This window comes from Podarcis erhardii (genome assembly GCF_964252035.2).
Source record: "Podarcis erhardii genome assembly, chromosome: 17".
In the NCBI taxonomy this organism is placed as follows: Eukaryota; Metazoa; Chordata; class Lepidosauria; order Squamata; family Lacertidae; genus Podarcis; species Podarcis erhardii.
The window spans coordinates 28,402,181-28,428,575 of NC_138515.1; the positions used below are offsets into that span (position 1 = coordinate 28,402,181).

At 43.9% G+C, this 26,395-nt stretch overlaps 1 protein-coding gene and 1 long non-coding RNA gene across 4 annotated transcripts in view; one reads left to right on the forward strand and one right to left on the reverse strand.

Annotated features, from left to right (window-relative positions):
- Positions 1-26,395, forward strand: part of LOC309332051 (low-density lipoprotein receptor-related protein 2-like) — a 218,584-nt gene that overhangs the window by 119,131 nt on the left and 73,058 nt on the right. For 2 of the 3 annotated variants that reach the window (XR_014152055.1, XM_081844699.1), the window contains exons 1-13: positions 4,058-4,593; positions 5,643-5,756; positions 6,940-7,059; positions 8,993-9,217; positions 11,590-11,703; positions 11,803-11,922; positions 13,050-13,175; positions 13,997-14,203; positions 17,801-17,969; positions 19,530-19,695; positions 20,861-21,083; positions 22,968-23,093; positions 24,123-24,350. Coding sequence is in view for 1 of the 3 variants with exons in the window: in XM_081844699.1 (XP_081700825.1) it covers positions 4,506-4,593; positions 5,643-5,756; positions 6,940-7,059; positions 8,993-9,217; positions 11,590-11,703; positions 11,803-11,922; positions 13,050-13,175; positions 13,997-14,203; positions 17,801-17,969; positions 19,530-19,695; positions 20,861-21,083; positions 22,968-23,093; positions 24,123-24,350 (2,026 nt within the window). In the remaining 2 variants the exon portion in view is untranslated. Of the gene's footprint in view, positions 1-4,057; positions 4,594-5,642; positions 5,757-6,939; positions 7,060-8,665; positions 9,218-11,589; positions 11,704-11,802; positions 11,923-13,049; positions 13,176-13,996; positions 14,204-17,800; positions 17,970-19,529; positions 19,696-20,860; positions 21,084-22,967; positions 23,094-24,122; positions 24,351-26,395 lie in introns of those variants that run through there. The other variant, XR_014152054.1, reaches the window with a different exon arrangement.
- Positions 930-8,512, reverse strand: LOC309332534. Its single transcript, XR_014152125.1, has 3 exons — positions 8,401-8,512; positions 3,263-3,367; positions 930-988 (listed from the first exon to the last, which is right to left on the reverse strand). It is a non-coding gene; the product is annotated as an uncharacterized lncRNA (long non-coding RNA).

Genomic DNA, 26,395 nt, shown 5'->3' on the forward strand with positions numbered 1-26,395 from the left:
CAATTCTATGGTTCTATGGTCAGCCAGATGCCCACTGTAAGCCCGCAAGAAGGACAAGCATAACAGCACTCTCCCTACCTGCGATTCTAGCAACTGGTCAGAGGCATATTGCTTTTGACTGCGGATGTCACCCATCATCAGTTAATTCAGAATTCTAACAGGCTTATTTCTCATCTTAGCACTGTGTTCCCACAGCACTAAGGTTGGAGATAAGACTCTGCTGCCTTTTAAAGAGCAGGCAGAGGCTTTTTGTGATTGCTGTCTTTTTAAAATGACTTGCTGCCTTTGGAAAACTAGGCAGGGAATGTGGTTCCAATGAAATTTCTCGGCTGCTTATTCAAACTAACTGCGGGAGTGACTTGGTGACACAGTCGCATAGGCAGGAAAGAGCAGTGGCATAGCGTGGGGGGTGCAGGGGGGGCCGGCTGCACCGGGCACAACAGCTGGGGGGGCGCTTGCCGCCTCCGGAGTCGCCGAAGAGCCTCAGGCGCAGGCTGTAGCAGAGCCCCATGGCAGCAGCCCAGGCAGCAGCAAGAAGAAGCTGGCAGCGGCGGCAGGTTAGGGGGCGCAAATTACTTGCCTTGCCCCGGGTGCTGACAACCCACGCTACGCCGCTGGGAAAGAGAAAATTCACTTGAACTATTTTAAAAATCAGATTTAAAAATCTGTGCTAAAGCACTATGGTTGAACTTTAAACAGGTAAGAGAAAATGTTTTAAAAATAATATGCAGTGACAAAACGGCACTGACTAGAAAACTGGAAGGCATTGATAGTTATTCCCCCCCCCCCTTAATCACTTTTAAATTTTGTACTAAGGCACTATGATGGTGGTATTTTAATAATTCTTAAGGAGATGGGGGTGGGGAAACAGGTGGAAACTTGCAAGCTAAATATCAATTAAAAAAACGCATGGCTAAAATGGCACCAACCTGAACGGTAACAAGAAAGGTAGGCCGAGACACAGGTGGTAGGTCTTGCAACCACATCTCTTAAAGAAGATGGAGGAGGAGACCTTAAGGACAAACTCTTACTCCACTTTCATCACAAATATTAACTAGAGTAGGAAGTGTGGCTAATTTTAAATACAGCTAAGCCTTTACGATGGCTTCAACTGAACTTCAAATCCCTTCCGAAGTCGTTGTTGGGCTTTTTTGGTCCAAGATGCCACCTAGTGGGGAACATGCTTTATGAAAGCAGGAAGATAAAGGTCTGCAGGATGTGCTTGTAGGGAGTTGGGAAAGCTCAGAGTGCTGTCCAGACCCCACCATACACTTGATTGGCAGGCTGGCAGCTGGAATATTATTATTATTATTATTATTATTATTATTATTATTATTATTATTAATTATTTATATCCCGCCCATCTGGCTGGGCTTCCCCAGCCACTCTGGGTGGCATCCAAAAATAATAATAATAATAAAAAAAATACTGAAAGCATTCTGTTATATCCTATCCATGCAAAATTCTATCCATGCAAAACCTATCCATACATACAAAATCACTCCATGCTGCTGCCCTCAAGTGATGACCCTGCATGCAAACACGATGGGAAGCGCATAAGAAGTGCGTTCTTTCCCTCAAAAGAATTCTGGGCTCTGTGGTTTACCCCTCACAGAATCACAATTCCAAGGAATGCTTAACAAGCCACAGTACCCAGAATTCTTTGCAAGAATGAATGTGCTTTAAAGGTGTAATGCGTCCAAAGCCATTGGTGCAGCAGAGAATGCTATGACATCACCAGCATCGTACTAAGATTCAGCTGCCAATCAAGCGGGCTCCTGTTCATAGAATGGGGAGAGGGTGCCATTTTATCCTTTGGTTCCATCTTCGGGCTGGCCCTGCATGTGGGGCAGCAGTACTGATACATGATGTTCTAGTTCTAGCCCAGACACCTCTTAGCACAGAGTACAGGGTCAGATTTAAGGTGCTGCTTTTGACCTTTAAAGCCCTTCACGGCCTAGGACCCTCGTACCTACGGCACCACCTCTCCCGGTATGCCCCACGGAGAGCCTCAAGGTCCATAAATAGCAACACCCTAGTGGTCCCATGCCCTAAGGAAGTTAGATTAGCCTCAACCAGAGCCAGGGCCTTTTCAACTCTTTGTGCAGGGCCTGTAAGACAGAGTTGTTCCGCCTGGCCTTTGGCTTGGAGCCAGTTTGATTCCCTCCCTCTCTTTCTTTTTTCTTTTCCTTTCTCCTCCTGTGATAAGGCTGCATTTTAATATTTTAATGTTTCAATATTTTATTGTTGTGTTTTAATCTTGTTTTTAAGTTGTATTTATTCAACTTGTTTATATTACTGCTTGTTAGCTGCCTTGAGCCTGGCCTTGGCTGAGGAGGGCAGGGTATAAATAAAAATTATTATTATTATTGTTAAAGGACAGGACCCAGGAAAGAGAATTCAGAGGCGGAGATGGGTTACCATAAGCGTCATTCTCCTTTGTTTTGGAACTGTTGTGCCATCTGTCAGCCAGAAAGACCAGACTTCTAAAACTGGCAAAATGACTAGACTCCAACAAACGCCATTCTACGCAGCCTAGCGAAATATCATTAATCTTTTATTATAATATGATTTTTAATTTTCATAATACAAATGTGTTCATGTAAAATCAAATGGAAATCATTTTTAAACAGAAGCAGTGTCTTTAAGTTTAAATGCCACATGACCTCAAATTTCTTTTGAAAATAAAGCCATTGCACATTATCACAGTAAGCAACCGGTGAGCAACAGCTGAATCCTATTGACATTTTCAATACAATTAAATATTGCTGAAGGGAACCCACCCCACCCCCCCTCAACATTGTACTTTGCCACTTAATATGTTTAAGTCTTCAGGGAAAAGCTTGATCTGCTTTTTAAAACAGCAGGGTCCAAGATTGTGAATACAGTCAGCGGCTCATACCTGTTTTGCAGGTTTCATAATAGTTATAGCTGCATCCATAACTGCTAGCAGCTTTTGCCTCAAAATAAAGATTAATAGTGCAATTCTGTACATGCCAAATTAGAAGCCAGCCTTGTTGAGTTAATCACAGACAGGTGGGTGTCCTTTGCACTTCCTAAAGAGCAAAATTTCAATTTACCTGGTGGGACTTACTCCTGATGACAGGATTCTGTTAGTACTCTTTCCCACTGCTGGGATGAAGGATAACCTTGCTCCTGACATCGCAGTTATCTTGGAACCGAATTTTCTTTTCTGTTTTGCTCATGGTGGTTTCATAAGAACGAATATAGTATTGTTTTTAGCAAAAGTTACGTAACATACCACTAAATTAGCTGTGGATCTTTGGTACACTGGCATTCAAAACTGCCTTTTCAGCGGGAGTCTTTCATCTTCTGAAGATAAGGCTATAAATGATATTTTCAGCGCCTGAAACATTAGCATATATTTATCAATCAAAACATAGCATAAGCCTTCTTCAAAGCGGCTGGAATATGTCCCTTGCAGTTTACCAGTTTCACAACATGATTGGGGATGAGAGATTTGTTTTTCTAACAAAGGTCTGTATGCATTTAGCAGCAGCAATAGCAGGCAGAAATTCAGCTGGTGAAGCTTAGCACTATATTCCAGCTCTATGCCAGGAAGAAGGTTTGGCAGTTAAAAATGTCTGCCTATTACCAGCAATTATAATCCCTCTCCCCTCCCCGCCTGTGAATGTAACCTTATAAGCATTTCCTCAGTAAAATTACCTCCGTATGAACCCAGGAGCCAATAAATTCAGTACTTAATTACAATTCAAAACTAAATAAACTAACAATTTCATTGATAGATTAACAAATCGCTTCAGCAAAACCAGATTAAAACTAAAGCAAATTCGGTTTCAGTAATAACACACTTTTATTACAGATAGAGAGAAGCGATTGAGTTGGATGGGGCTTTTAGCACAACTTTTTCTAGTTAGTCACTTTATCTTGCCCAAGGCAAACCCAAATTGACTTACAACCAGCCAAACAGACAACACAGATACATTGACATCAAGAGGAAAAGAATGAAAAATATCCTGTCTACTTCTAAAATGTCCAGAGAAAGTTAAAGGCCAAAGAATAGAGGGGGGGGGGGGAATTTGCCTGGTGCCTAAAGACCCACTAAGCTGGTCTCAGGCGAGCCTTCCTGAGAAGGGAATTCCCACAAAGGAGGAGCCACCACAAAGAAGACCCACTCCATCTGCGTTTACTCGGGAGCAAGCCCTGTTGCGACGTAGGCGATTTACTCCCTAGTAAGGGATGCAGTCATCGGGTCTTGCTGCAAGCAAGCTACGTGGTGCCTGGCTTGGAGGAGCGTCAGGATTAGGGCCTCGCGACTCCATCCGCGCTTGGCAGAGGAGTAAAGGGCCTGATCCTCGCAACGGGACTTCTAAATGCGGAGCCGCGCCCAGCCGCTCCCCCACCCAGTGGGACTCTTGCGCGGGGGATAAAAGCTTCTCCGCGCTTCTACTCCGTTACTGCTTTCTTCTTTCTGTGCTCGCCTTAGTTTCTCGCGCTGCTCCTGCGCGCCTTTTCCGCGCGTAATGGGGCGCGCTACGCTCCAGGCTGCGCTGCTGCTGCTGCTGCTGCTCTTCGCTACTGCGACTGGGTGGGGTTTGCTCCCCAACAAAGGTGAGAGTGGGTCAGGTGGAGTGGGGTCGTGGGCTAGATATATATGTATAAATTTTCTGTTTTGCAATTTAAAAAACTCATTTGACATCCTTAAAATACCAATGGCTTCCCATTTTCTCTTTCCACGGTTCATTTTACGCACCACAAATCCCTGCATATTTTACAAAAAACTGTTCCATTCGGTATTCCATTGTTGCAGCCATCAAAACTTGTTTACATTGTTGAATTTATCTTGATGCTGCCAGCGTTTTCAGCTGTACACAATTATTTCCCATATATTCAATAAACGTTTTCCAGTCTTCTTTAAACACATGTTTTTACTGTTCTCTTATTCTGCAAATTGTGCATATTCTGTCAACTTAAGTTGCCATTCTTTGGTTGGGACCTCGTTTTCCATTTTGATGCTAACAAAACACGGGCACAGTAGTAGCATACATAAATAACCTTTTTTTTGTCACCGTGTGGTAGTGGAATTTCAGTCTGAATTATCCCCAACAGAAAGGACTCTGGGTTTTTTTTTTGGGGGGGGGATGATGTGCCTCTTCTCTCTCAAGCTGGCATTGCTTTCGGGTTTTTGTTTTTTTACATGGTAGTCTTTAATCTCTCTAGTTTGCAACTCTAGGCTTCTCTGGAAGGACCAGTGGGATATAAATTTAATAAACAAATGAAACCACATGGTATTTCAAGGGATACTTACAGGGGAAATGAGGCTAAATGAAATGAGTAAAGCATGTGTATAAACAGAATTTTGCTTTGTATCCTTTATTTTGTGATGTTTGAATGACTTTATTGTACACTATCATGCTTTTTTAAAAAAACAAGTTGGCTTTTTAAAGAGTCTTGTAAATAAAATAATTATGGGTGGTGTCAAATTGAGTTCAGCTGCTACAAGGGCTTTTTCCTGTGCAATAGGGTTTCCTTCCTCTGTGCTGCCCCCTCCCCCATGAACCCATTTTGGAGGTCCCCCCCTTCAATCTAGCAGATTTGGGGTGGGGGGGAGTTAGGGTGGAGAGGACAGAGAGTGACTATATCCTATTTGCCTTGTACAGATGGAAACGTTTGCAGTATCTCTCAGCAAGCTGTCTGTGGAGATAAGTGCATTCCTTTGACCTGGCTTTGTAATGGAGAGCAAGACTGCCCTGATGGTTCGGATGAGCATTGTGGTAAGCCTTTCAGAGCCTTCAAATGGCTTAGAGTCCATTTGGGAGACCAAGGTTCAGTGCTGGATTTACGTATAAACTAAACAAGCTATAGCTTAGGGCCCCACACTCTTGGGGGGCCCCCAAAAAAATTAAAGGGGAAAAAACTGGATGTACATTTCCAAAATATAAGATAAAAAACAAATAAAATAAAACCTACACACAGCAACAGTGTTTTGTGTTGTGTAGGCTCCTATTTGTTATGTGCAAGTGGCTTTAGATACCTATTAGGTCCATTAATGGGACGCGGGTGGCACAGTGGGTTAAACCACAGAGCCTAGGACTTGCCGATCAGAAGGTCGGCGGTTCAAATCCCCGTAACGAGGTGAGCTCCCGTTGCTCGGTCCCTGCTTCTGCCAACCTAGCAGTTCGAAAGCACCTCAAAGTGCAAGTAGATAAATAGGTAAGGTAAACGGCGTTTCCGTGCGCTGCTCTGGTTCGCCAGAAGCGGCTTAGTCATGCTGGCCACATGACCCGGAAGCTGTCTGCCGGCTTCCTCGGCCAATAAAGCGAGATGAGCGCCGCAACCCCAGAGTTGGCCACGACTGGACCTAACGGTCTGTGGTCCCTTTAGGTTCATTAATTACTATATAGCATAAATTCAACACAAAAAACAGCGACAATTTGTTGTTGAGAAAGGACAGCTGGACATATAAAGAGCCCCATTACCTTCAGTAGCTTTGGGCCTCATCAAACCTAAATCCGAGGCTGCCAAGGTTGGATACCAAGGCTTCTGATAAACATTTTGAGATGGACTCTTAATAGCTCATGTTGTTTCCTGGGATAGGCCATTGTATAGCCTTACAGCTGAAACTGTGTGTTTTCCTTAGTCTCTTCAATGGTTAAGCTAATGTCTTTCCAAGATACTGTAACTTGTGTATCCATGTTTTTTTAGTAAACTGCTTTCTGAAAACATTAATCAAACGGTGTATAAATTTCATGAAATAATTTTATTACGCATGCCAAGTCATTTAAACTCTTACTGTAGCATATTTGCAGTGGATGTTGATTTCAAAGCAACTTCCCAGGCTACTAAAGTCCTCCTTGGCAACTATCCTATAGGCAACATTCTTTTAAAAAGGGAGAGTACCTAACCACTCCAGCTAAGTGCAGTGTTAAATCAAGCTAAATAATTTGTATCGTTCAGACGAAGGATGTCGTGGTGATCCAAATGCATGGCAGTGCAAAGATGGAAGCTGCGTTTCTGCTACTTGGCTTTGCGATGGCGTCAGTGATTGCATGGATGGCTCAGATGAAGAGAATTGTGGTACGTTCAAAACCATTTTTCAACATTTCCCTGGTATTTTGCTTCTCCGGCTTTCTCTGTGGTGCAGTGCAACTGATGCCCCTTGCATTTATCTCCTTCATCTCTTGACTGAATGAAGAGTTTGCTGTAGGCAACCCCCAGTGCAGAAGTTGTTGAAGTGGAGGCCAGCTTAAAGTCCAATATAAATTTTCCCTTACACTAAGAGAGGCTGGGCAATCCTTGTTCTCAACACAGATGGAGCTGGTCTTTCAGCCAAGCCCTGCTTTTTAGCTGCTGACAGATGAGGGAAGGAATAACCTCATCCCTAGTAGGAAGGCAAAATGCTGAAGGGAGTACTATCATCTGGGCTGCTGCTGGTACAGTGGTACCTTGTTTCTCAAACACCTAGGTACTCAAACAACTTGGAACCCAAACATTGCAAACCCGGAAGTAAGTGTTCTGGTTTGCTAACTTTTTTCGGAAGCCGAACATGCTTGGTTTTGAGTGTTACACTTCTGATTTGAGTGCCACACTTCCATTTTGAGTGTTATGTCTGTTTTTGCTATTTTGCGTTTTTGTGGTTCTTTTTTTGTGTGACTGTGTGGAACCCAATTAAGCTACTGATTGATTGATTGATTGATTGATTGATTGTGTGACTGCAGTACATTTATTGCTTTCATTTTATGGATCAATGGTCTCGTTAGATAGTAAAATTCTGAAGAAGTGCGCACAAAAGCTCATTCCAATAACAAACTTTTTTATTTTTTATTTTTACTATGGCAGACCAACACGGCTACCTACCTGTAACTAGTAAAATTCATGTTAGGTTTCTGTTTTAGGGGTTGTTTTTAAAAGTCTGGAACGGATTAATCCATTTTGCATTACTTTCTATTGGAAAGCGCAACTTGGTTTTGGAACGCTTTGGTTATGGAACGGACTTCCAGAACGGATTAAGTTTGAAAGTCAAGGTACCACTGCACTTTCTGCAGTGTTCAGCCTAGATTCTCCTGCAGTAAGAGGTGGCTGCCTTATTTTCCCAGTTACTAATTATTTTCCCAGTTACTAATAATACCAGCTTCTGAATCTCAAGGCAGTTGAATGTTTTGTTCCTTCATTGCAGCTGGTAAGCCCTTTGGAAACTACATGAGGTGTATTATGTTATAACGCTGGGGCAAGGTGAAGGCAAATAAAGAGAATCGGTTTTATCCAAAAGGGCGGTATCGGGACTTAGGGTGGGTTAAGCTGCCTGCATGCGAGGGACAAGGAGTCCTCTAGCAAGAAAATAAGTCCTCATCTCTAAAACTTTCCTATGAACACTTCAGCAGTCTTATATTCCACATGTCTCTGAGAAACTCTTCTTACCTGAACTTTGAACATGTGGTGCCTTTGGTCCACCTATAACCCAGTTCCCCTTTGCTCTCAAGGTCTTGTGGAGAGATCTTTTCTTAGTCTGTAGACTTCAACTGGAGGTTCTGGGAACTGAACACAAGTCCTTATGCACTCACAATGCATATTACTTAAGCATGGTATTCCAGACTGTTATGTACTGAAGTTCTCACCCTGGGCCAGCAGGGGGATACTGTAGATAGTTATGCAAATAAGGGATTGGATTGAAAGTGACGTTCAGTGATTGGATAGTTTTAGAAAATTGTTACAGTTACGTTGTACTGGAGCTCTATATAAGCAGGCTGACTGAACCCTTCAGTCCAGTTCTGTTCTGGCCTGTAAATAAACAAGAGCTGTTTGAAGAATCGCTGTGTCGTCTGATATGTTCACCCACAACTTAACACAGACAACATTTGTCTGCTGTTGAAGGATGGGGTAGTTTCCAACCTAGACCTTCACATAGGCTTCCTCCTAGTGGATTGAGCTTGGAGCACCTCAAAGTGTTGACCACATGAATGAAGGATTAGAAGGGCAAGTCATTCATTCTGTTTCTCCAATATCATTGCAGTTTGTGGAGACAAAGTTCCATGTCGAGGAAATAAGCAATGCATTGATCCCTGGAAAGTATGTGATCAGCATAAAGATTGTGAAGATGGTTCTGATGAAGCAAACTGTCCCCCGAAAAACTGCTTGGCTGGACAGTGGCAGTGCAAGAACAGGGTGTGCGTTATGGAGGACTGGAAGTGCAATGGCATAGACAACTGCGGTGACCGCTCAGATGAAGATGGTTGTGGTAAGCCGCTTGGCCTCCTTTCAGAGGCATATAGGTGTCCATCCAGTTGCATAGCTGTCAAGTGTCCCTTATTTGAAGGGACATTCCCTTATTCCAGCGCCATGTCCCGCTGCTGTCCCTTATTGATGGATGTCCCTTAAATTATGTCCCTTAAATTATGTCCCTTAAATTTCAAAGGAAGCAGCTCCTCTCCCTCCCTCCCCGCTGGCCAGGGAGGAGGGAGGCTCCAACTGTGTTGCTTGGCTGTGTTGCTCCCCCAATAAGAAGTCTAAGAACGACTGGGGGGTGGAGCTTGCATGCCTTGTGTGTGGCTAGTTAATGCAAGCGGAGGGGTTTTTTGAATGCTGGACGCCATTTTGTTGCACGTGCTGCTGCAAACTTTGCAGTGCAAAGCCAGGCTGGGGAGCCATCTTAAGTTGAGGCTGCATAGGCCTTGTGGTGCATGTGATTCAGATTCTATTCAGTTGAACCTCTGGTTACAAAGTTGGTTGGACAGTGTTCTCGAAGCTACCAGCATGAGTTTGACCAGACTGCAGGAGGACAGGAAGACTGGAGTGCCTGGAACAGGTGAGGCTGCAGGTCCTTATTTTGGCTGCTGGTCCCTTATTTTCAAATCTGTAAGTTGACAGTTATGCAGTTGTGAAAATGCATCTTAAAAAATTGCGCTTGAGACTTCATGTAGTTGCCCTCTGAAGACGTATCAGGAAGAGATTATCAGGCTGCAACTTTCAGTAGATGGTTTGGATAAAGTTTGTTTAAAAGTACAAAACTATTTGGGCAGTAGTTTTTCTAAAACTGCTTCCCAAGATTTGGAACCTGCAAGTTTTCAAGTAACTTCCCCTTCCCCCCCACAAAGGATTCAGTTTTGTTAGGGGTTTAAAAACTTGCTGGGGAGTATTTGACAGAGCTGGTTTAAGGTCTTCTGCTACTGTATGTTGAAGATGAGGGAACCCAGTTTAACAAGATGCTGCGTAGCACACTGCTGGTATATATGGGTGTAGCCAGGATTTTTGTTAAGGAGGGCAGGACTTCTGTTGGGGGCAGAACCAATGTGATTGCTCAGTTAAGTATTTCTATTTTATTTTGATGGGGGGGGCAGCTGCCCCCCCGACTCACCTTGGCTACGCCCATGCTGGTATATTTTAAATTTTAAAAACTGGTTGCATCTTTTCCAAACTGAGCTTAAGACTTTGGCTGCTGTGAACATGTGTTTGAAAACTAAGGATGCTTTTTTCTTCAGAATTAGACTTTTTCAGATGCATAAACTTGTATGGTGCTAACTTAAGATGTATTTTATTGGGTGCTACCCTAATATTCTGGGACGCAGGTGGCGCTGTGGGTTAAAGCCTCAGCGCCTAGGACTTGCCGATCGAAAGGTCGGTGGTTCGAATCCCTGCGGCGGGGTGCGCTCCCGCTGCTCGGTCCCAGCGCCTGCCAACCTAGCAGTTCGAAAGCACCTCCGGGTGCAAGTAGATAAATAGGGACCGCTTACCAGCGGGAAGGTAAACGGCGTTTCCGTGTGCAGCTCTGGCTCGCCAGAGCAGCGATGTCACGCTGGCCACGTGACCCGGAAGTGTCTCCGGACAGCGCTGGCCCCTGGCCTCTTGAGTGAGATGGGCGCACAACCCCAGAGTCTGTCAAGACTGGCCCGTACGGGCAGGGGTACCTTTACCTTTACCTTTTACCCTAATATTCTAGCAAAGTTGATTACACCATGTCTTCAATACGAATATCTGGAGCTGGTATCAGACAGATTTGTCTTAGAAAAGGCCAAATTAAAACATCACTCTTCACATATCCAGTGCTGAAACTGTTCAGAGGCTTAATCAGTATCTTGAACCTGTCTTATAAAGCATTTCTTATAAACCATACCTGAAGGAGCATCTCCACCCCCATCGTTCTGCCCGGAAACTCAGGTCCAGTGCCAAGGGCCTTCTGGCGGTTCCCTCGCTGCGAGAAGCCAAGTTACAGGGAACCAGGCAGAGGGCCTTCTCGGTAGTGGCACCCGCCCTGTGGAACACCCTCCCACCAGATGTCAAAGAGAAGAACAACTACCAGACTTTTAGAAGACATCTGAAGGCAGCCCTGTTTACGGAAGCTTTTAATGTTTAATAGACTATTGTATTTTAATACTTTGTTGGAAGCCGCCCAGAGTGGTTGGGGAAACCCAGCCAGATGGGCGCGGTATAAATAATAAATTATTATATTATTATTTCCATTGGCTGTGTAACAAACTGGACTACAATGGTAGTAGATACACTCAGGCAATGTGTAAATACTCTAGGAAATGGAATAGGGCGCACAATACATTAGATGTCTTGAACTGCTTGCTGACACATTTAACCTTGTGCATAAATCTAACTGATTTACAGCTTACTGCCCAGAAGGAATGATGCATTGTGATAAAGGGAAATGCATTATGGAATCTCTAATGTGCAACGAAGTGAAAGACTGTTTAGATGGCACCGATGAACCTAGCACCTGCGGTAATTAACTGTTTACACTCGTGTAGTAAATAATTAAGAGTCTTCTAGTCAGCTGTTGGAGGGTGTCAGCTCTGTTTAACTCTTGTTTTATGCATCTAGGTAAGAACTGCACTCTGAGCAATGGAGGCTGCATGCAGACGTGCACCGAGACTCATTGGGGTGTGAGGTGTTCGTGTGGTCCTGGTTGGAATCTTCAGGCCAATGGTCAAGACTGTACAGGTATATGTAAAATAAAACAGGCGCTCACTATTTAGAACTGGAGAAAGTTCTCTAAACTGCAAGTTGTGACCATTCATATATCCTGGGACGCTATAACAGTCTTCAACCTTTTCTAACCAAAGACCCATTTTTATCCCAGATACGCATTTGAGGACCTGATTTTTAAAATCACTTTTTGTATAGTGGTAGTGCTGCTTTTGAAATACGCCATAGAGCAGACTGTGACTCTCAGTAGTTGGTCCTAACCCACTAGCTTGAATACCAGTTGGCTAGAAGAGCCTTCCTAGTTGGCTTGAATACTGCTTTTTACAAGGAGGTCTTGGGATGCCAAGACACTTAAGCTGTCCAGGTAAGGAAATCGATGATTATCATCAAAATAGACCTTGATGTTGCCACAGATTCAAAGTTCTGACCTATAAAGTCCTACATGTCTGGGGTCCAAACCATCTGAAAGACCAAAATCCCACATACGAACCTGCCCAGGTTTTGAGATGTTCAGGAGAGGCCCTTCTCTTGGTCCCGCCATCTTCATAGGTGTGCTTGGTTGGGGATGAGGGGGAGGGCCTTCTCGGTGGCTGCTCCCAGACTCTGGACTCCCTCCCTAGAGAAGCCAGGCTGGCTGGCTCCTTGTTGTCCTTCCGCCAGCAGATGAAGACCTACTTTTTCCAACAGGTTTTTGGGAATTGGCAATAATAATAATAATAATAATAATAATAATAAATTATTTATATCCCGCCCTCCTCAGCTGAAGCCGGGCTCAGGGTGGCTAACAACAATGAAATAAGAATTAATGAATTGACTGGTACCATGCTGTTTCTATTGTAATTATTTGTATGTTTCAAACAGATTCTATGTGTGTGTAGTTAAATTGCTTTTAATGGCTGCTTTTCTGTTTTTAGCAATACTTGTTCATATCCGTAGGCCACCTTGAGTCCTGCAAGTGGGAAAAGTGGTTTAAATAAATGCAAGTGGTTTAAATAAATATATAGTAATCATATAATAAATTGCATTGATCATAATAATAAATACAAGGCTCTAAGAAGGTAGTAGTACTTCATGGCTATAGCAGCCCTTCCAAGACTACGGGAACTTATGTACATTACACTGACTCTGCTTGTTCTTTGCAGATGTTGATGAGTGTGCAATGGCTTACGGTCCTTGTAGCCAGTTGTGCAAGAACACAGTCGGTTCTTTTACCTGTGATTGTGTCCATGGGTACTGGCTCTCCAATGGAACTACTTGTAGGACTGCAGGTAGGCCCTCAGTTACATGGAGCATGAATTCCAGCTCTCAATGCTGATTTGCGGGCAGGTGGAGACATGGGAAGCACAAGACTGCCTAGCTTGGCAAAAGTTGGTACACTTGTAATTTCTTTTGTAGAGGTAATGCTCAGGTTTCTGGCAAATGGAGGGGAATTGAGCTCTTGTGGGCAAGTTAACCGCATCTTCTCAACAGACAATCTGTGAGGTTAGAATACAAAAAGCAACAAAAAGTTAGGATTGCATGTCTTAGTTTGGGTACATGCAGTGCTACTAAGCAGAGATATTTAACACATGTCTCCCATAAAGGACAACTCTAGTAAGTAAGGCTATTGGATGTAGCTTGAATACAGTGGTGCCTGGCAAGACGAAATTAATCCGTTCCGTGACTCTCTTCATATAGCTGTTTTTTTGTCTTGCGAAGCAAGCCCATTGACAGCTTAGCGGATTAGCGCTATTAGCGGCTTTTAGCGGCTTTTAGCAGCTTTTAGCGGCTTTTAGCGGCTTATCAGTTTAGCGGATCAGCTGATAAGCGGCTTTAGCTGATAAGAAAAGGGAGGGGGGGAGGGAAAAAACCCCGCAGGAACTTGCAAGACATTTTCGTCTTGCAAAGCAAGCCCATAGGGAAATTTGTTTTGCGAAGCGCCTCCAAAACGGAAAACCCTTTCGTCTAGCGGGTTTTCCATCTTGCAAGGCATTCGTCTTGCGGGGCACCACTGTATCTTCTTACTGGTTAGATTTTCTATAGCTCAACAGCTAATAAGGAACAGGATTGCATTCTGGGACAAGGCCTAATAATGAAAAATCTCCTCCAGATGGTGCTACAAAAATACTTCTGGCTGTTGGTCGTGATTTTGCTGTGCTGGATGTAAAAACTCATGAACTGAAAACTCTAATGTCTATAAGGACATCGCCCAGCTCTGTTGCCTACGACTCGTTAAGGAAAGCCTATTATTGGGTTGATGAAGGAAGAAAGCTTCATATCTATGTGCCAGGAAAAAATGAGATGCTTCTGTATCCAGGTAAAGCTGTTGATATATATAGTTGCAGTAACTGCATCCTTATCTAGAGAAAGCTCTTTTTTTTAATATGATTTTTATTTATTTTCCAATAAAAACAAATTTATAACATCATTAAACATCAAAAACTCATCACATATCTTATTTTCTTTTAGACTTCCATCAACATGTCTGATAATTTTCCGTAATTATCACAGATCTTCACATTTCTTAATTTATATTGCATTATATATATCTTACCTTACCATGTTGTTTAAACAATATTTCTACCAAATCTTCTTACAGAGCTTCTTGAAAACTTACAAACATTATATCATTATCACAAATATTTTTAATATATTCTGTAAATTTACTCCAGTCCTCAGTGAATCTTTGGTCTCGTCAGTTGCGAATCCTCCCTGTCAATCTGTCCAGTTCCGCGTGATCCATTAATTTCAATCTCCATTCTTCAATCGTAGGCATATCTAGAGAAAGCTCTTAAGTCATTGGCCAAATACTACAGCACCCCATTGTGTCCTTGGAAGCCTGTAGCAAGGCTGCTCAGCACAGGTGAACTTTAAAAGTACACCAAGAGCTGATGTAATATAGTGGATGGCGCTGGACTGCAAAAAGGGTGAGCTTTTGACCAGCTGCTCAATTGGCCTGAGGTTTAAAGTAGGTGCGGAAGGACAGAACAACATGCAACACATGCCGTAGGCGCATAAGTAGTAATTGCTGTTTAAATGTAAATGTAACAAATAACAGCATAGTTTTAATAAGTGGCCTAAATCCTGAAAGCAGGTGCTTATTTTCTTGGCAGCTGGACAGAATATTCCTTGCATGTGTTCTCATAAGTAAAAAGACTAGATATTCTGAGCTGAAAACATGGTGGCGTAGACTCTATTCTTCCTTAGTTGGACGCTACATTCTACTTTTGGAGTACCAATCTAGGCTAGGTGGGTTTGCCTTTTGTGGACAAGACAAACCCTTGCATCATTTTTGCTTACTTCTGTTTGAGCTCCCAACATTTTTTGTAAATCCAAACCAGGATTGGCTACGAAAGCAATATATTCAGCTATTAGTGGGTTAAATGGGAATCCTAAGTGGAGTGGCATGGCAAATTAAAATACAGCACAAAAGCAGCACAGGGATTTGTTAAGTTTGGTCAAATGGACTCCCACAATGCATTCTGTTCAAGAACCAAGGTATGATTTTATTGGCCAAAATCAGTTTTGAAATGACACAGCAATAACGATTTTGACCCGCCAATATACAGCAATCTAATACTTCTCGCTCGAGGGAGAGGACAGCCAATTTCAAGGCACACTGGGTATCGCACAATGATCTCTAATGATAATGCTGCTGATCTGAGCTGCCTTCCCTCATGCTAAAGGAGAACAGGGCAGCTGATTGCCCTCACTTCAAGGCACCACGGCACTACCTTCCCCTGGCACTGAGGTGGAGCAGCTTTTCTCAGTCAGCAGGAAAGCAGCAGCAGCCACAGTAGACGTGCATCTCTGCTGGCTGCCACTGCTGGCTGGATAGTTCACAAGCTGCTTTCCAGTGGTGGATCTACACATGGGGAAAAAGCACAATATTTAAAATTAAAACCTTATAACAAGAGAAAAAAAAATTTGAATTTGTTTAAAGATAATTATGAGAAATGTTGGTCAGAAATTAAAAGAGACTTGGAAATATGGTCAAGATTGAAACTTTCCTTGTTGGGCCGAATAGTAGCTATAAAGATGAATGTATTGCCGAAAATGTTATTTCTGTTCCAGGCCCTACAGATCGTGGACAAAGTGGAATGTTTTGGAAAGTGGCAGAAGGATATTTCCAAGTTTGTTTGGCAGGGCAAAAAGCCCCGAATAAAGTTTAAAATACTAACTGATGCGAAAGAAAGAGGGGGATTTGCCCTGCCAGACTTGAGGTTATATTATGAATCTGCAGCCTTCTGCTGGCTGAAAGATTGGATTTTATTGGAAAACACTGATGTCCTAGATCTGGAGGGGTTTGATAATGCTTTTGGTTGGCATGCATATTTGTGGTATGACAAGGTTAAAGTTCATAAATTGTTTAAAAACCATATTGTCAGAAGAGCAATTTTGATGGTCTGGACAAAATATAAGGACTTATTGGAGAGTAAGACTCCGAGGTGGCTCTCACCGGTGGAGGCCAAGGCACGTAAGAGACTTAACATGGAAGCCTACTGGCCTAAATATTGGGAAATAATTGAAAAAATTGGAGACAATTGGAGGTTGCTGAGCTTGGAAAAATTGAAAAACAAGGTGCGAGATTGGTTGCACTATGCTCAAATCCAGGAGGTTTTTAAAGTGGATAAAAAGGTTGGATTCCAGGTGGAAAAATCGAAATTAGAGACAGAACTGTTAGAGCCAAAAAATAAACTACTTTCGAGAATGTATAACTTGCTGCTTAAATGGAATACACAGGACGAGACAGTCAAATCCGCCATGATAAAATGGGCACAGGATTTGGGACACAACATTATGTTTGAAGACTGGGAAAGGTTATGGAACACCGGAATGAAATTTACGGCATGTAGTGCCTTGAAGGAAAATATTATGAAAATGATATACCGGTGGTACATGACCCCAGTCAAACTTGCTAAGATATATCACCTGTCTGACAATAAATGTTGGAAATGTAAAGAGGCGGAAGGGACATTCTTTCATCTCTGGTGGACTTGCCCGAAAGTGAAGGCCTTTTGGGAGATGATTCATAATGAACTAAAAAAGGTACTTAGATTTACCTTACCTAAGAAACCGGAGGCCTTTCTTCTGGGCATTGTGGACCAGAGAGTATTTAAGAAAGATAGAATTTTTTTTATGTATGCTACCACAGCAGCAAGGGTCCTGATTGCTAAGCATTGGAAGACACAAGATTTACCCACGCTGGAGGAATGGCAGACGCAGTTGATGGACTACATGGAACTGGCCGAAATGACTGGCAGAATCCGAGACTTGGGAGAAGAAACAATCGAGGAGGACTGGGAAAAATTTAAAGACTATTTGAAAAAACATTACAAGTTGTATGAATGTTAAAAAATGCACCTTTTAGAAATTCTAGCTTCAGCAATTGTAAATTAATGAAATGGAAATCAAGGTACAAGAAGTCAGAGGTGGAATAATGAAATAACTTTATTATGTTTAAGCTAAAACGTATAAGATGTGGGTTACAACACTTTGGAAATTAGGTAACATGATAAAATGAAAGATACAATAAGATTTGAAACAAGTTAACAAATTGCTGATGTTTTGTATCACAGAGAATGCAGAGTTAGGAAGATGTGGGGAAGTCCATTAGATGTGCTGGAAAAAAGGATTATGGAAATTTGTAATTTCTCTACTTTATTTTCTATATTTGTCTTTATTTCTTTTTTCTGTATTTCATAAACTTAATAAAATTTTTATAAAAAAAAACAAAAGAAAAAAAAAGCTATGTAAAATGGCAAATTATTATTTTTTTGCTCTCCAGCGTCATCTGGTGTTGTATGCTAAATGCATTCAAAGCGTGGTTTTTTGACCAATGTAGCCGAGTCCTAAGATCTCTCGCTGTAAGGGTTATGAAACGACTGAGCTTCTATAAATGTTTCTCTCCTAGATGCTGGCAGTGTCAACAGCATATCTGTAGACTGGTTCACTGGGCAGTTATATTGGGCCAGCAGTGCCCCTGGCGCCATCTTTGTTGGCTTGAGTGATGGCAGAGGCTACGTGAAGATCCTGGAGAAGAACGTGTTGCCAGAACAACTCACTACGTTTCCAGAAAAAAGGTAAACATTCCTTGCTTCACTGCCGTGACTTGGAATCTGTCTGGAATAGCCTGGCTTTAAGTCTCTATTGCTTTACTAGGCATGGGCGCATGTTAAGGGTGAAATCTGAAAGGCTGCTTCCTTTTAGATGACCCACTGCATCTCTTAAGGTACAATACTTCAGTTTCCTATTCTACCATAGGCATACCATAGCCAAGTCAGCAACAGAGCTCCAGGAAGCGAATTTCCCAAACGGATGTTGTGGGTAGGAAAGTGAGTGTCTGTAGAAGAAACATGGAGGTGGGTGGTGGTGGAGGTTACTAGAAAATCTGGTAGCAAATTAATGCCCTGTCCGTAGCTATACCTGTTCCATTCTTAGTTTGGATATGCAATAAAGCATCTGTTGATTATGTGGATCCCAAATACGTTTTGCTTGTATCCAAGGCATTTTGAATACTGAGTAATGCTTTTATAGTGACACTTCCAGGAGTGTAGCAGAATCGCCACTAGATAATTTTATAGGATCAGAGCGTTTAGGACAGTGTTTCACCAACTTGGGTCTCCAGCTGTTCTTGGACTACATCTCCCATCATCCCTAGCTGGTCAGGGATGATGGGAATGGTAGTCCAAAAGCTATTGGAAACCCAAGTTGGGAAAACACTTGTTTAAGGGCTAGAGTGGATTTATATGCAAGGTATGGAGAATGAAGGTGTTCTTCAACTGGAATATTTTGGAGCCTCTATTTAAAGATGCCTCTGAGCATGCATGTGGGACGCAGGTGGCGCTGTGGGTTAAACCACAGAGCCTAGGACTTGCCGATCAGAAGGTCGGCAGTTTGAGTCCCTGCGACGGGGTGAGCTCCTGTTGCTCGGTCCCTGCTCCTGCCAACCTAGCAGTTTGAAAGCACGTCAAAGTGCAAGTAGATAAATAGGTACCACTCTGGCGGGAAGGTAAACGGCATTTCCGTGTGCTGCTCTGGTTCGCCAGAAGCGGCTTAGTCATGCTGGCCACATGACCCGGAATCTGTCTGCCGGCTTCCTCGGCCAATAAAGCGAGATGAGTGCCGCAACCCCAGAGTTGGTCATGACTGGACCTAATGGTCAGGGGTCCCTTTACCTTTACTGAGCATGCATCAAGATCTCCCTTGCCCTCTCAACACAATTACCAGTCGAATTCTTAGGAGTACTTGCATGTAATCCCCACTCACCCAAGCCTGCGTCCCTTGTGTTGCAACTTCTGTGATGAAAGGCAGGCCTTGTGTGACTGCCCACTAAAAACACACAACATGGCCCAGCATATGAGCTGGCTGTAGCCAGAATAAGTCTGTGGTAGAAGGGAATTCTGGAACTTGGAAAGCTTAGCCACAGCACTGATGTATCAAGGCCCTTCAGGATCTGTTCAGGTGTTAACTTGGAAGAAAATGTTCCTTGTGGGTGGAAATAGTGAGATGTGTGACATGCTCTGCTCTTAAGCGTGCCAAAGAGTAGCTGGTCCCAAAACAATCAGACTGGATGCTGCTCCTGCAGTGCTGAGGAGCCCGGTAACATGGTGCAGTCCTCTGATCACCTCTCTTTATTGCAGCTACATGTATTGGGTGAATCGTGAGCAAGGCAGGACTGTGATCGAAGCTGCGGGGATGGATGGTTCAGACAGACACATACTTGCAATCGTAACCGCTGAAGACCCTGTTGGATTGACTCTTGATCATATAACTAGTAGATTGTACTGGATCAGTGCGTATAAAAAGGTATGAAACTTGATGCACCGGAAATTCACAAAGAAGCCCGTGTCAAGTCTGTAGCATCTTGATGTAACATTTCATTGTGATCTGGTACCAACAGAAACTTTTTTCCATGCTGGAAAGTCTGGTGGGTTTGGTGCTGTTCCAATCACAGCATGGCAAGGACAAGGGTTTGAAAGTCCCCTTTCCCTGCACTCACAACTCACAGTACTAACCCCCCCACCCACTTACTTAAAAAAAAAAAAGCTATACAATGCATGTCATGTCTAATGTGGCTCTAAGTGAGCAGGCAGCCTTGAACAGTAGAGCAAGCCTGTTAAAATGTGAGAAGGTAGTCCCTTTTGGACTATCTGAGCAAGCACTATAGCCAAATGAAGTTGCAAGCAGGATTCAAAACTAGTGCAGTTATGCCAGAATTGGTGTTTATATGTTCAGACAGTCTTGCATTGGTTAGCAAACCAGCTGTCCAACTTTTCTCCGGGTTCAGATCTTCAAAGGCAGTCCCACATTGCAGTAATCTAGCTAGCAAGGCCAGAGCTCAGGGATGATGGGCATTGTAGTCCAACAACATCTGGGGACCCACAGGTTGAGAACCACTGCTAGGTGTTCCCTGTCCAGATAGGGGCACAGCTGGGCCACCAGCTGAAGTTGACAGAAGCCACTTGGTGCCCCTGAAGCCACTTGAGCCCTTAGCCCTCTAGGAATCTCTTAATGAAATGTAGTTTTAGGACTGTCCACAAAGAAAAATACAAAACCTTGGTTTGAGGGGGCAAAATGCACAGTGGTGCAATTACATATGGCATGTGTCTGCACATAACCTCTGGAGGAAGGCTTTGCTCAGTAAAACCGAACAGTAGTTTTAGTATACACCTGGGACATGAACCTTGTTTGGTTGCCTTGACTCTAGTTGAGCTGTCTGCACTATGATGTAGCCCACGGTGGGGGCGATGGGAAGGTAAGAGCACAGTAAACAACAGAAGTGTTTGTGTGTTCCATGCCAGCACTTCTGAATTGGCTTGGTGTTCTGGTGGGCGGGCAGCAGTACTCCCCAGACCTTCAGGTGAACTGCTCATTAGCTGGTGAAGGCCATAGAAATTGTCACTTGAAGCGCTTGAGTGCTAGTCCCCTCAGTCTGGTTTGGGAATTCTGACTTGGCTTTTCTGCTCTTCAGTCCATAGAGACTATCAAGGCCGACGGCACTGGCAGGTACACTTTCCCAGAGAAGCTGCTGAAAGCACAGGCCCCTCTAGGACTCGCTGTGTTTGAGAATTCCATCATTTGGGCAGACAAAGAGCAATTGCTGTCTGCATCCCTCACCTCCCCAGGTGTCAGTGTGTTGCTGAACTCTTCAGTGTCTTCGTTCACAGTACTGAATGAGCTACTGCAGCCTCAAAGTGAGTAAAACGCCTGAGAACAATTTTTTTGATGAACGGTGGATTGGAAGCATTTAAAAAAACAAAACAATTTTTAAATCTCTCTAGCTATGTAGCTATGAGCAAGACATGTCTGGTAGCAGGAATGGCTATTTCATTTCCTCACTTTCATGTGTGTTGCCTTTACAGTGGTGCCTCGCAAGACGAAAAACCCGCCAGACGAAAGGGTTTTCCGTTTTGGAGGCGCTTCGCAAGACGAATTTCCCTATGGGCTTGCTTCGCAAGACGAAAATGTCTTGCGAGTTTTTCCGCCTCCCCCCCCCTTTTTCTAAGCCGCTTATCCGCTAAGCCGCTAAAAGCCACTAAGCCGCTAATAGTGCTAATCCGCTAAGCTGCTAATGGGCTTGCTTCGCAAGACGAAAAAACCGTAAGACGAAGAGACTCGCAGAACGGATTCTTTTCATCTTGCGAGGCACCACTTGTAAATACCTATACCCAGGACCAGGCAGAGTTAATATTAACAAACCAACTGTTGTCTTGGTAGAGGGCTGGGTACATGTCTGGTTGGAGGAGCAGTCAAGTGGCCTGTCTTGGGCCAAGGGTGCTTAAGGTGACCCAAAGGCTATAAACCCCAATGGTACTATTCTACCATAGAGTTGTCCTGTTACAACCTTCAGTTTTGCTTCCTCAAGAATCTGAAACTTGACAGCCATAGCTACTGTAATGGCCACCAGTTGGACTTGTATCTCCCAGTTGGGAGCATTCCAAGAGCTCTGTTTGGCAGAACATGCAGCTAGGTAAGCATGCACATGCTTAAGCCTCCACATACAAGGTCCTCTATGTGCCTAACACGAAAGCAGAAGTGTCCAATATAAAGGAGTCCCATCCCTGTGTAGGGAGTGCGTCCCCAATGCAGCCTTGAACAACTCTTCACAAAATATTAAGATCTCTTTAGAGCTAGAAGGCCCATGGGCCTTGAAGTATAGCCCCCCCCCCCCCCGCTCTCTACGTAGATGTCTGTCCTCTGGTCAAGAATCCTTGCACCTTGGAAGGAAAAGAAATGTGCTTATTAAGGAAATCTAAGACAAAACATATTGTCTTCAGTAGCTTTTCATCCTTTAAATGTTAACTCTTCTCTCTGAAAGCTTTAGAAATCTAGCACTTCACATTTTAATTTGAAACCTAACTACAAACTGAAGTCCAGTTGATCTTGTCCCAGGCTCAAGGAGCGTTGACTTGGTGAAATGGTGGACGTGGTTTCTATGTACCTGCCGCATAGACAATTTGGCCCTCTAGCTTTTTGAGTACTGGCACTTTTCAAACATTCATTTGTTGCAATGACACTTGTACTGTAAATGTGAGGTGGTCAGGGATTTGGCTGGTGCTACATATTCAGGGTAGGCTTGGGTAGGCAAGTCCTAATTTGGACAGCATCTTCCTGGGGGAGCCTGCTTCCTTCTGTCAGCATGCAACCTGCTTGATCTCAAAGTGGCTCCAAGTATGATTTAGACCAGGGTTTCCCCAACTAGGGTCTCCAGCTGTTTTTTGGACTACAACACCCACCATCCCTAGCTAGCAGGACCAGTGGTCAGGGATGATGGGAACTGTAGTCCCAAAACAGCTGGAGACCCAAGTTTGGAAAACTCTGGTTTAGACAACTGCTTGCTCTTGCTATCTAAATAGCTGCCTTGGTGTCTTATACATGCTCTAAGGTCTGTAGATGGGGTGAGCCTGAAAATGAGAACCATCTTCTCATACTGCTGAATTCTGTGGCTGGCATCAACTTCAGCATTTGTGTGTAATACATGTGGTCTGTGCATACATGGGAACTTAAGTTTAATTACTGGATTCAACCTAGGAAGGGATGGACCCATTCTTGGTCTAACTTGTCATCTTGGTCACTAGGTAACACAGCTGCCTGTTCACCTGGATTGTGTAGCCATATCTGCCTTTTGTCACCTGTTCATCCCAAGGGCTACAGGTGTGCCTGTCCAGATGACACTTTCCTCCTGCCTTCAAACCAATGCGCAGGTAGGCTTGTGCGCTTTTAAATCTGGAGTGAAAATCCTTCCACAAACCACTTTGAGAATCCCTCTTTGTAGGGTGGGTTAAACACCAGTGTTCAGATAAGCTTATGCTACATTGCATTCTGGGGTTTTTATGAGAAACTGCTGGTGCTAAATTTTATCTAGCTGTTGATTAGAATGGAGATGTGTCCATGATTTGGATAGAAACCTGTCACACAGTCCCAGAAGCTCAGTTTCAGACAGGATTGTTTTGAATCTCCTGTTTTGGTCCATCACCATGTTTTGACACATTTAAGAAAATGAAACATTGCATTGTGGAGCTGTGGGAAGGCTGGGTGACTACTTCAGCCTTCCTGCCATAGAAAGTTAAAGCAGGTCTGTCTTCAGTTGGCTTTAATACAAATGCAAAATCCAATTGGCCAGAATGCTTGTGGTAATACAGTGGTGCCCCGCAAGACGAACGCCTCGCAAGACGGAAAACCCGCTAGACGAAAGGGTTTTCCGTTTTGGAGGCGCTTCGCAAAACGAATTTCCCCATGGGCTTGCTTCGCAAGACGAAAATGTCTTGCGAGTTCCTGTGGGTTTTCCCCCCTTCCCCCCCCTTTCCTAACCCCTAAGCCGCTTATCAGCTGATCCGCTAAAAACCGCTAACCCTAATCCGCTAAGTTGTCAATGGGCTTGCTTCGCAAGACGAAAAAAACGCTATACGAAGAGCCTCACGGAACGGATTAATTTCGTCTTGCGAGGCACCACTGTAAATGCTTTCCCAGCATCTCGTCTATAGCTTAAAACTGCCTCTGAGCAACTAACATGGCTACTTGAGCATCAACTTGTTACTCCAGTCAAGGCAGCACCAAAATCAGACGGTGAAGGTCTCAAGCCTATAATATGCCCAGGTGACTACTGAAGTCATAACCTGTTCTATTCGTCATAGCAAGAGCAGTATTTGGGTTGAATAATAGAGTGACACTGAGCTGGGATGGCTAGCAAGTTGTGCAAGACCTGTTCCTCAATTCCTGTACTCTTCCTGCAGTGCTGAATGTCTTGTATTCTACTAACAAGCAAATCTACCGACTGGAAGTTGACCCAAAGGGGACAGTGTTGCAGCAGCATGAAGTGATTCAGGAGTGGCCAGAAAACGTCTACTTCCAGGACATGGACTGGAGCAGGGGATTCATCTACTGGACTGATGACAAAGGAGAACTGATGCGCTTCACTAAAGAGACGAAAGCAAAACTAATAATTCCTACAGGTTCGCCAGGTGAGCTCCTGTGCATTGCTGTAGAGCTTCTATGCAAATGAAGCATGGACTTCTAAAACAAACTCCTAATGATGATGGCAAGACAAAAAATGGGTTTGGAAGAGAATTTACTTGGTTGGTTTCCAGTCTGCTCCAGACCATATTTACTCCCTAAAGCATCAACATGCAGACAGTGCGGGATGCTAAGGGAACAGCAGTTTACCTCTTCACCCATTTCATGATTCAGTCCTTGCAGCTAGAGTTAATGGCATAATTATCTTACGGATACACTTCCTGTAAGCAGTCCAGTGTTTGGCACAATGTGGTCCAGCTGCCGCAGTGCCGTAATCCCTAATTTCTTACTTGACTCAACATAACTTTAGGATTTCTAGTCTACGGTCTGTACTCTGGACAGGGAAGAGACGAAGCAAAAGGCCGTAGAAGCCAGTGAGGCCTTGCAGACGAGTACAGTAAGTCTTTAAACAGAGATCTGACAGATAGTGCCATAGCAGAACAAGCAAGGTCACTATTCTGCTGCTTCTTAGGAGTGCGTTGCACAAAGAGAAAAGGGATGCCGAAGAAAGCAGTACTTCTACCTTTAGCTAGCTTTGGAATCTTCGCCTGTTGGAGAAGGCTCTTTTGTCTATGGGAGAGCTCATGCTTTGCATCCGTTTAAAAGGATTTGTAGACAGGCCAGAAAATATGTGCACATCTGACTGAAACCTTACAGCTACCTCCAGAGGGGCATCTAAGTGCTCGCAGTACCAATGATGACAAATGTTTCAGGAGAAAGATACGCCTTCTGAAGTCTGAAGTAAGGAAGCTTCCTTACCTGTTCAGCACCTCTGCTTTAGCTGTGGTGGCTTGCAGTGGGAAGAGGGCGTACAAGAGGTCTGGGAAATACTGTATTTTTCACTCTATAAGACGCACCAGACCACAAGATGCACCTAGTTTTTGGAGGAGGGAAACAAGAAAAAAAATATTCTGAATCCCAGAAGCCAGAACAGCAAGAGGGATCGCTGCACAGCGAAAGCAGCGATCCCTCTTGCTGTTCTGGCTTCTGTGATAGCTGTGCAGCCTCCATTCGCTCCATAAGACGCACACACATTTCCCCTTCCTTTTTAGGAGGGGGAAAAGTGAGTCTTATAGAGCGAAAAATACGGTAGTTTCCCAGCAGCACAGGGCTCGCTTCCATGTTCCTGTAACTTGAAAATGCCTTAGCCCTTAACCCAACCCTTCCCTCTACAAGGAGTGTTTCAGCTAAGAGCTGCGAAAGAGCAATGGCAGCTTTGGCAGATGCAGCAAGGACAGTGGATTAAAGCTGTGGCAATACGCAAAGGATAAAAGCAAAACCGATGGAGGAACTTATCCTCCTCTGCAGCTGGTAGCTTAGCCCTAAAGATTACCCCTCATCCTATTTTGTGCGGCAAGTAACTCACCCCCCCCCCCGGTGCACTTTTCATTGTGCAGTTCACACAGAAGAAGACCTCCAGGTAATCCTCCCAGGACATTTGACACCTGTGCAGTGCCCCCAAATTTCAGCCAGGTACCACCTACCATTTTCCTTCCACAAACAAAGGAAACACCTGCAACATAATGTGTCCCAGAAATGCACGGAATTTTACCATTGGTGTGATTACTACCCCAGGCCATGTTAGCAGATTGGGACAATAAAAAATGACCCATCACAAGGCTCATTCATGCTTTCGCTTTCCCCTGAGAAGGCTCACTGTTTACCACTGAACCTGAGCAAATGTCAATCAAGTCATCTAGTTTGATGTTTGCACCGATTGAGCGCTAAAGAGCAGGTTTTGTGGGGGGGGGGGAAGCAGCAGCGCAAAGGCAAAAATGCTTAGACCCCTGTGCTTTCTAGGCACAGAACCAGGGGAAGTGTGGAGAAGCCTATAGGCAAATGGCCAGGGAAAGGTCAAGAAAGCGTGTGGGACAAACCACGTTTTGGGGCACTTCTGTAACCAAGGTCCCCACCCCACCCCGAGCCAATTTCAGGATGTGCAGGGAGAAAGAGGGAGGGGAAATGGAAGTTGGTTTTGCAAGTGGACGTCCTT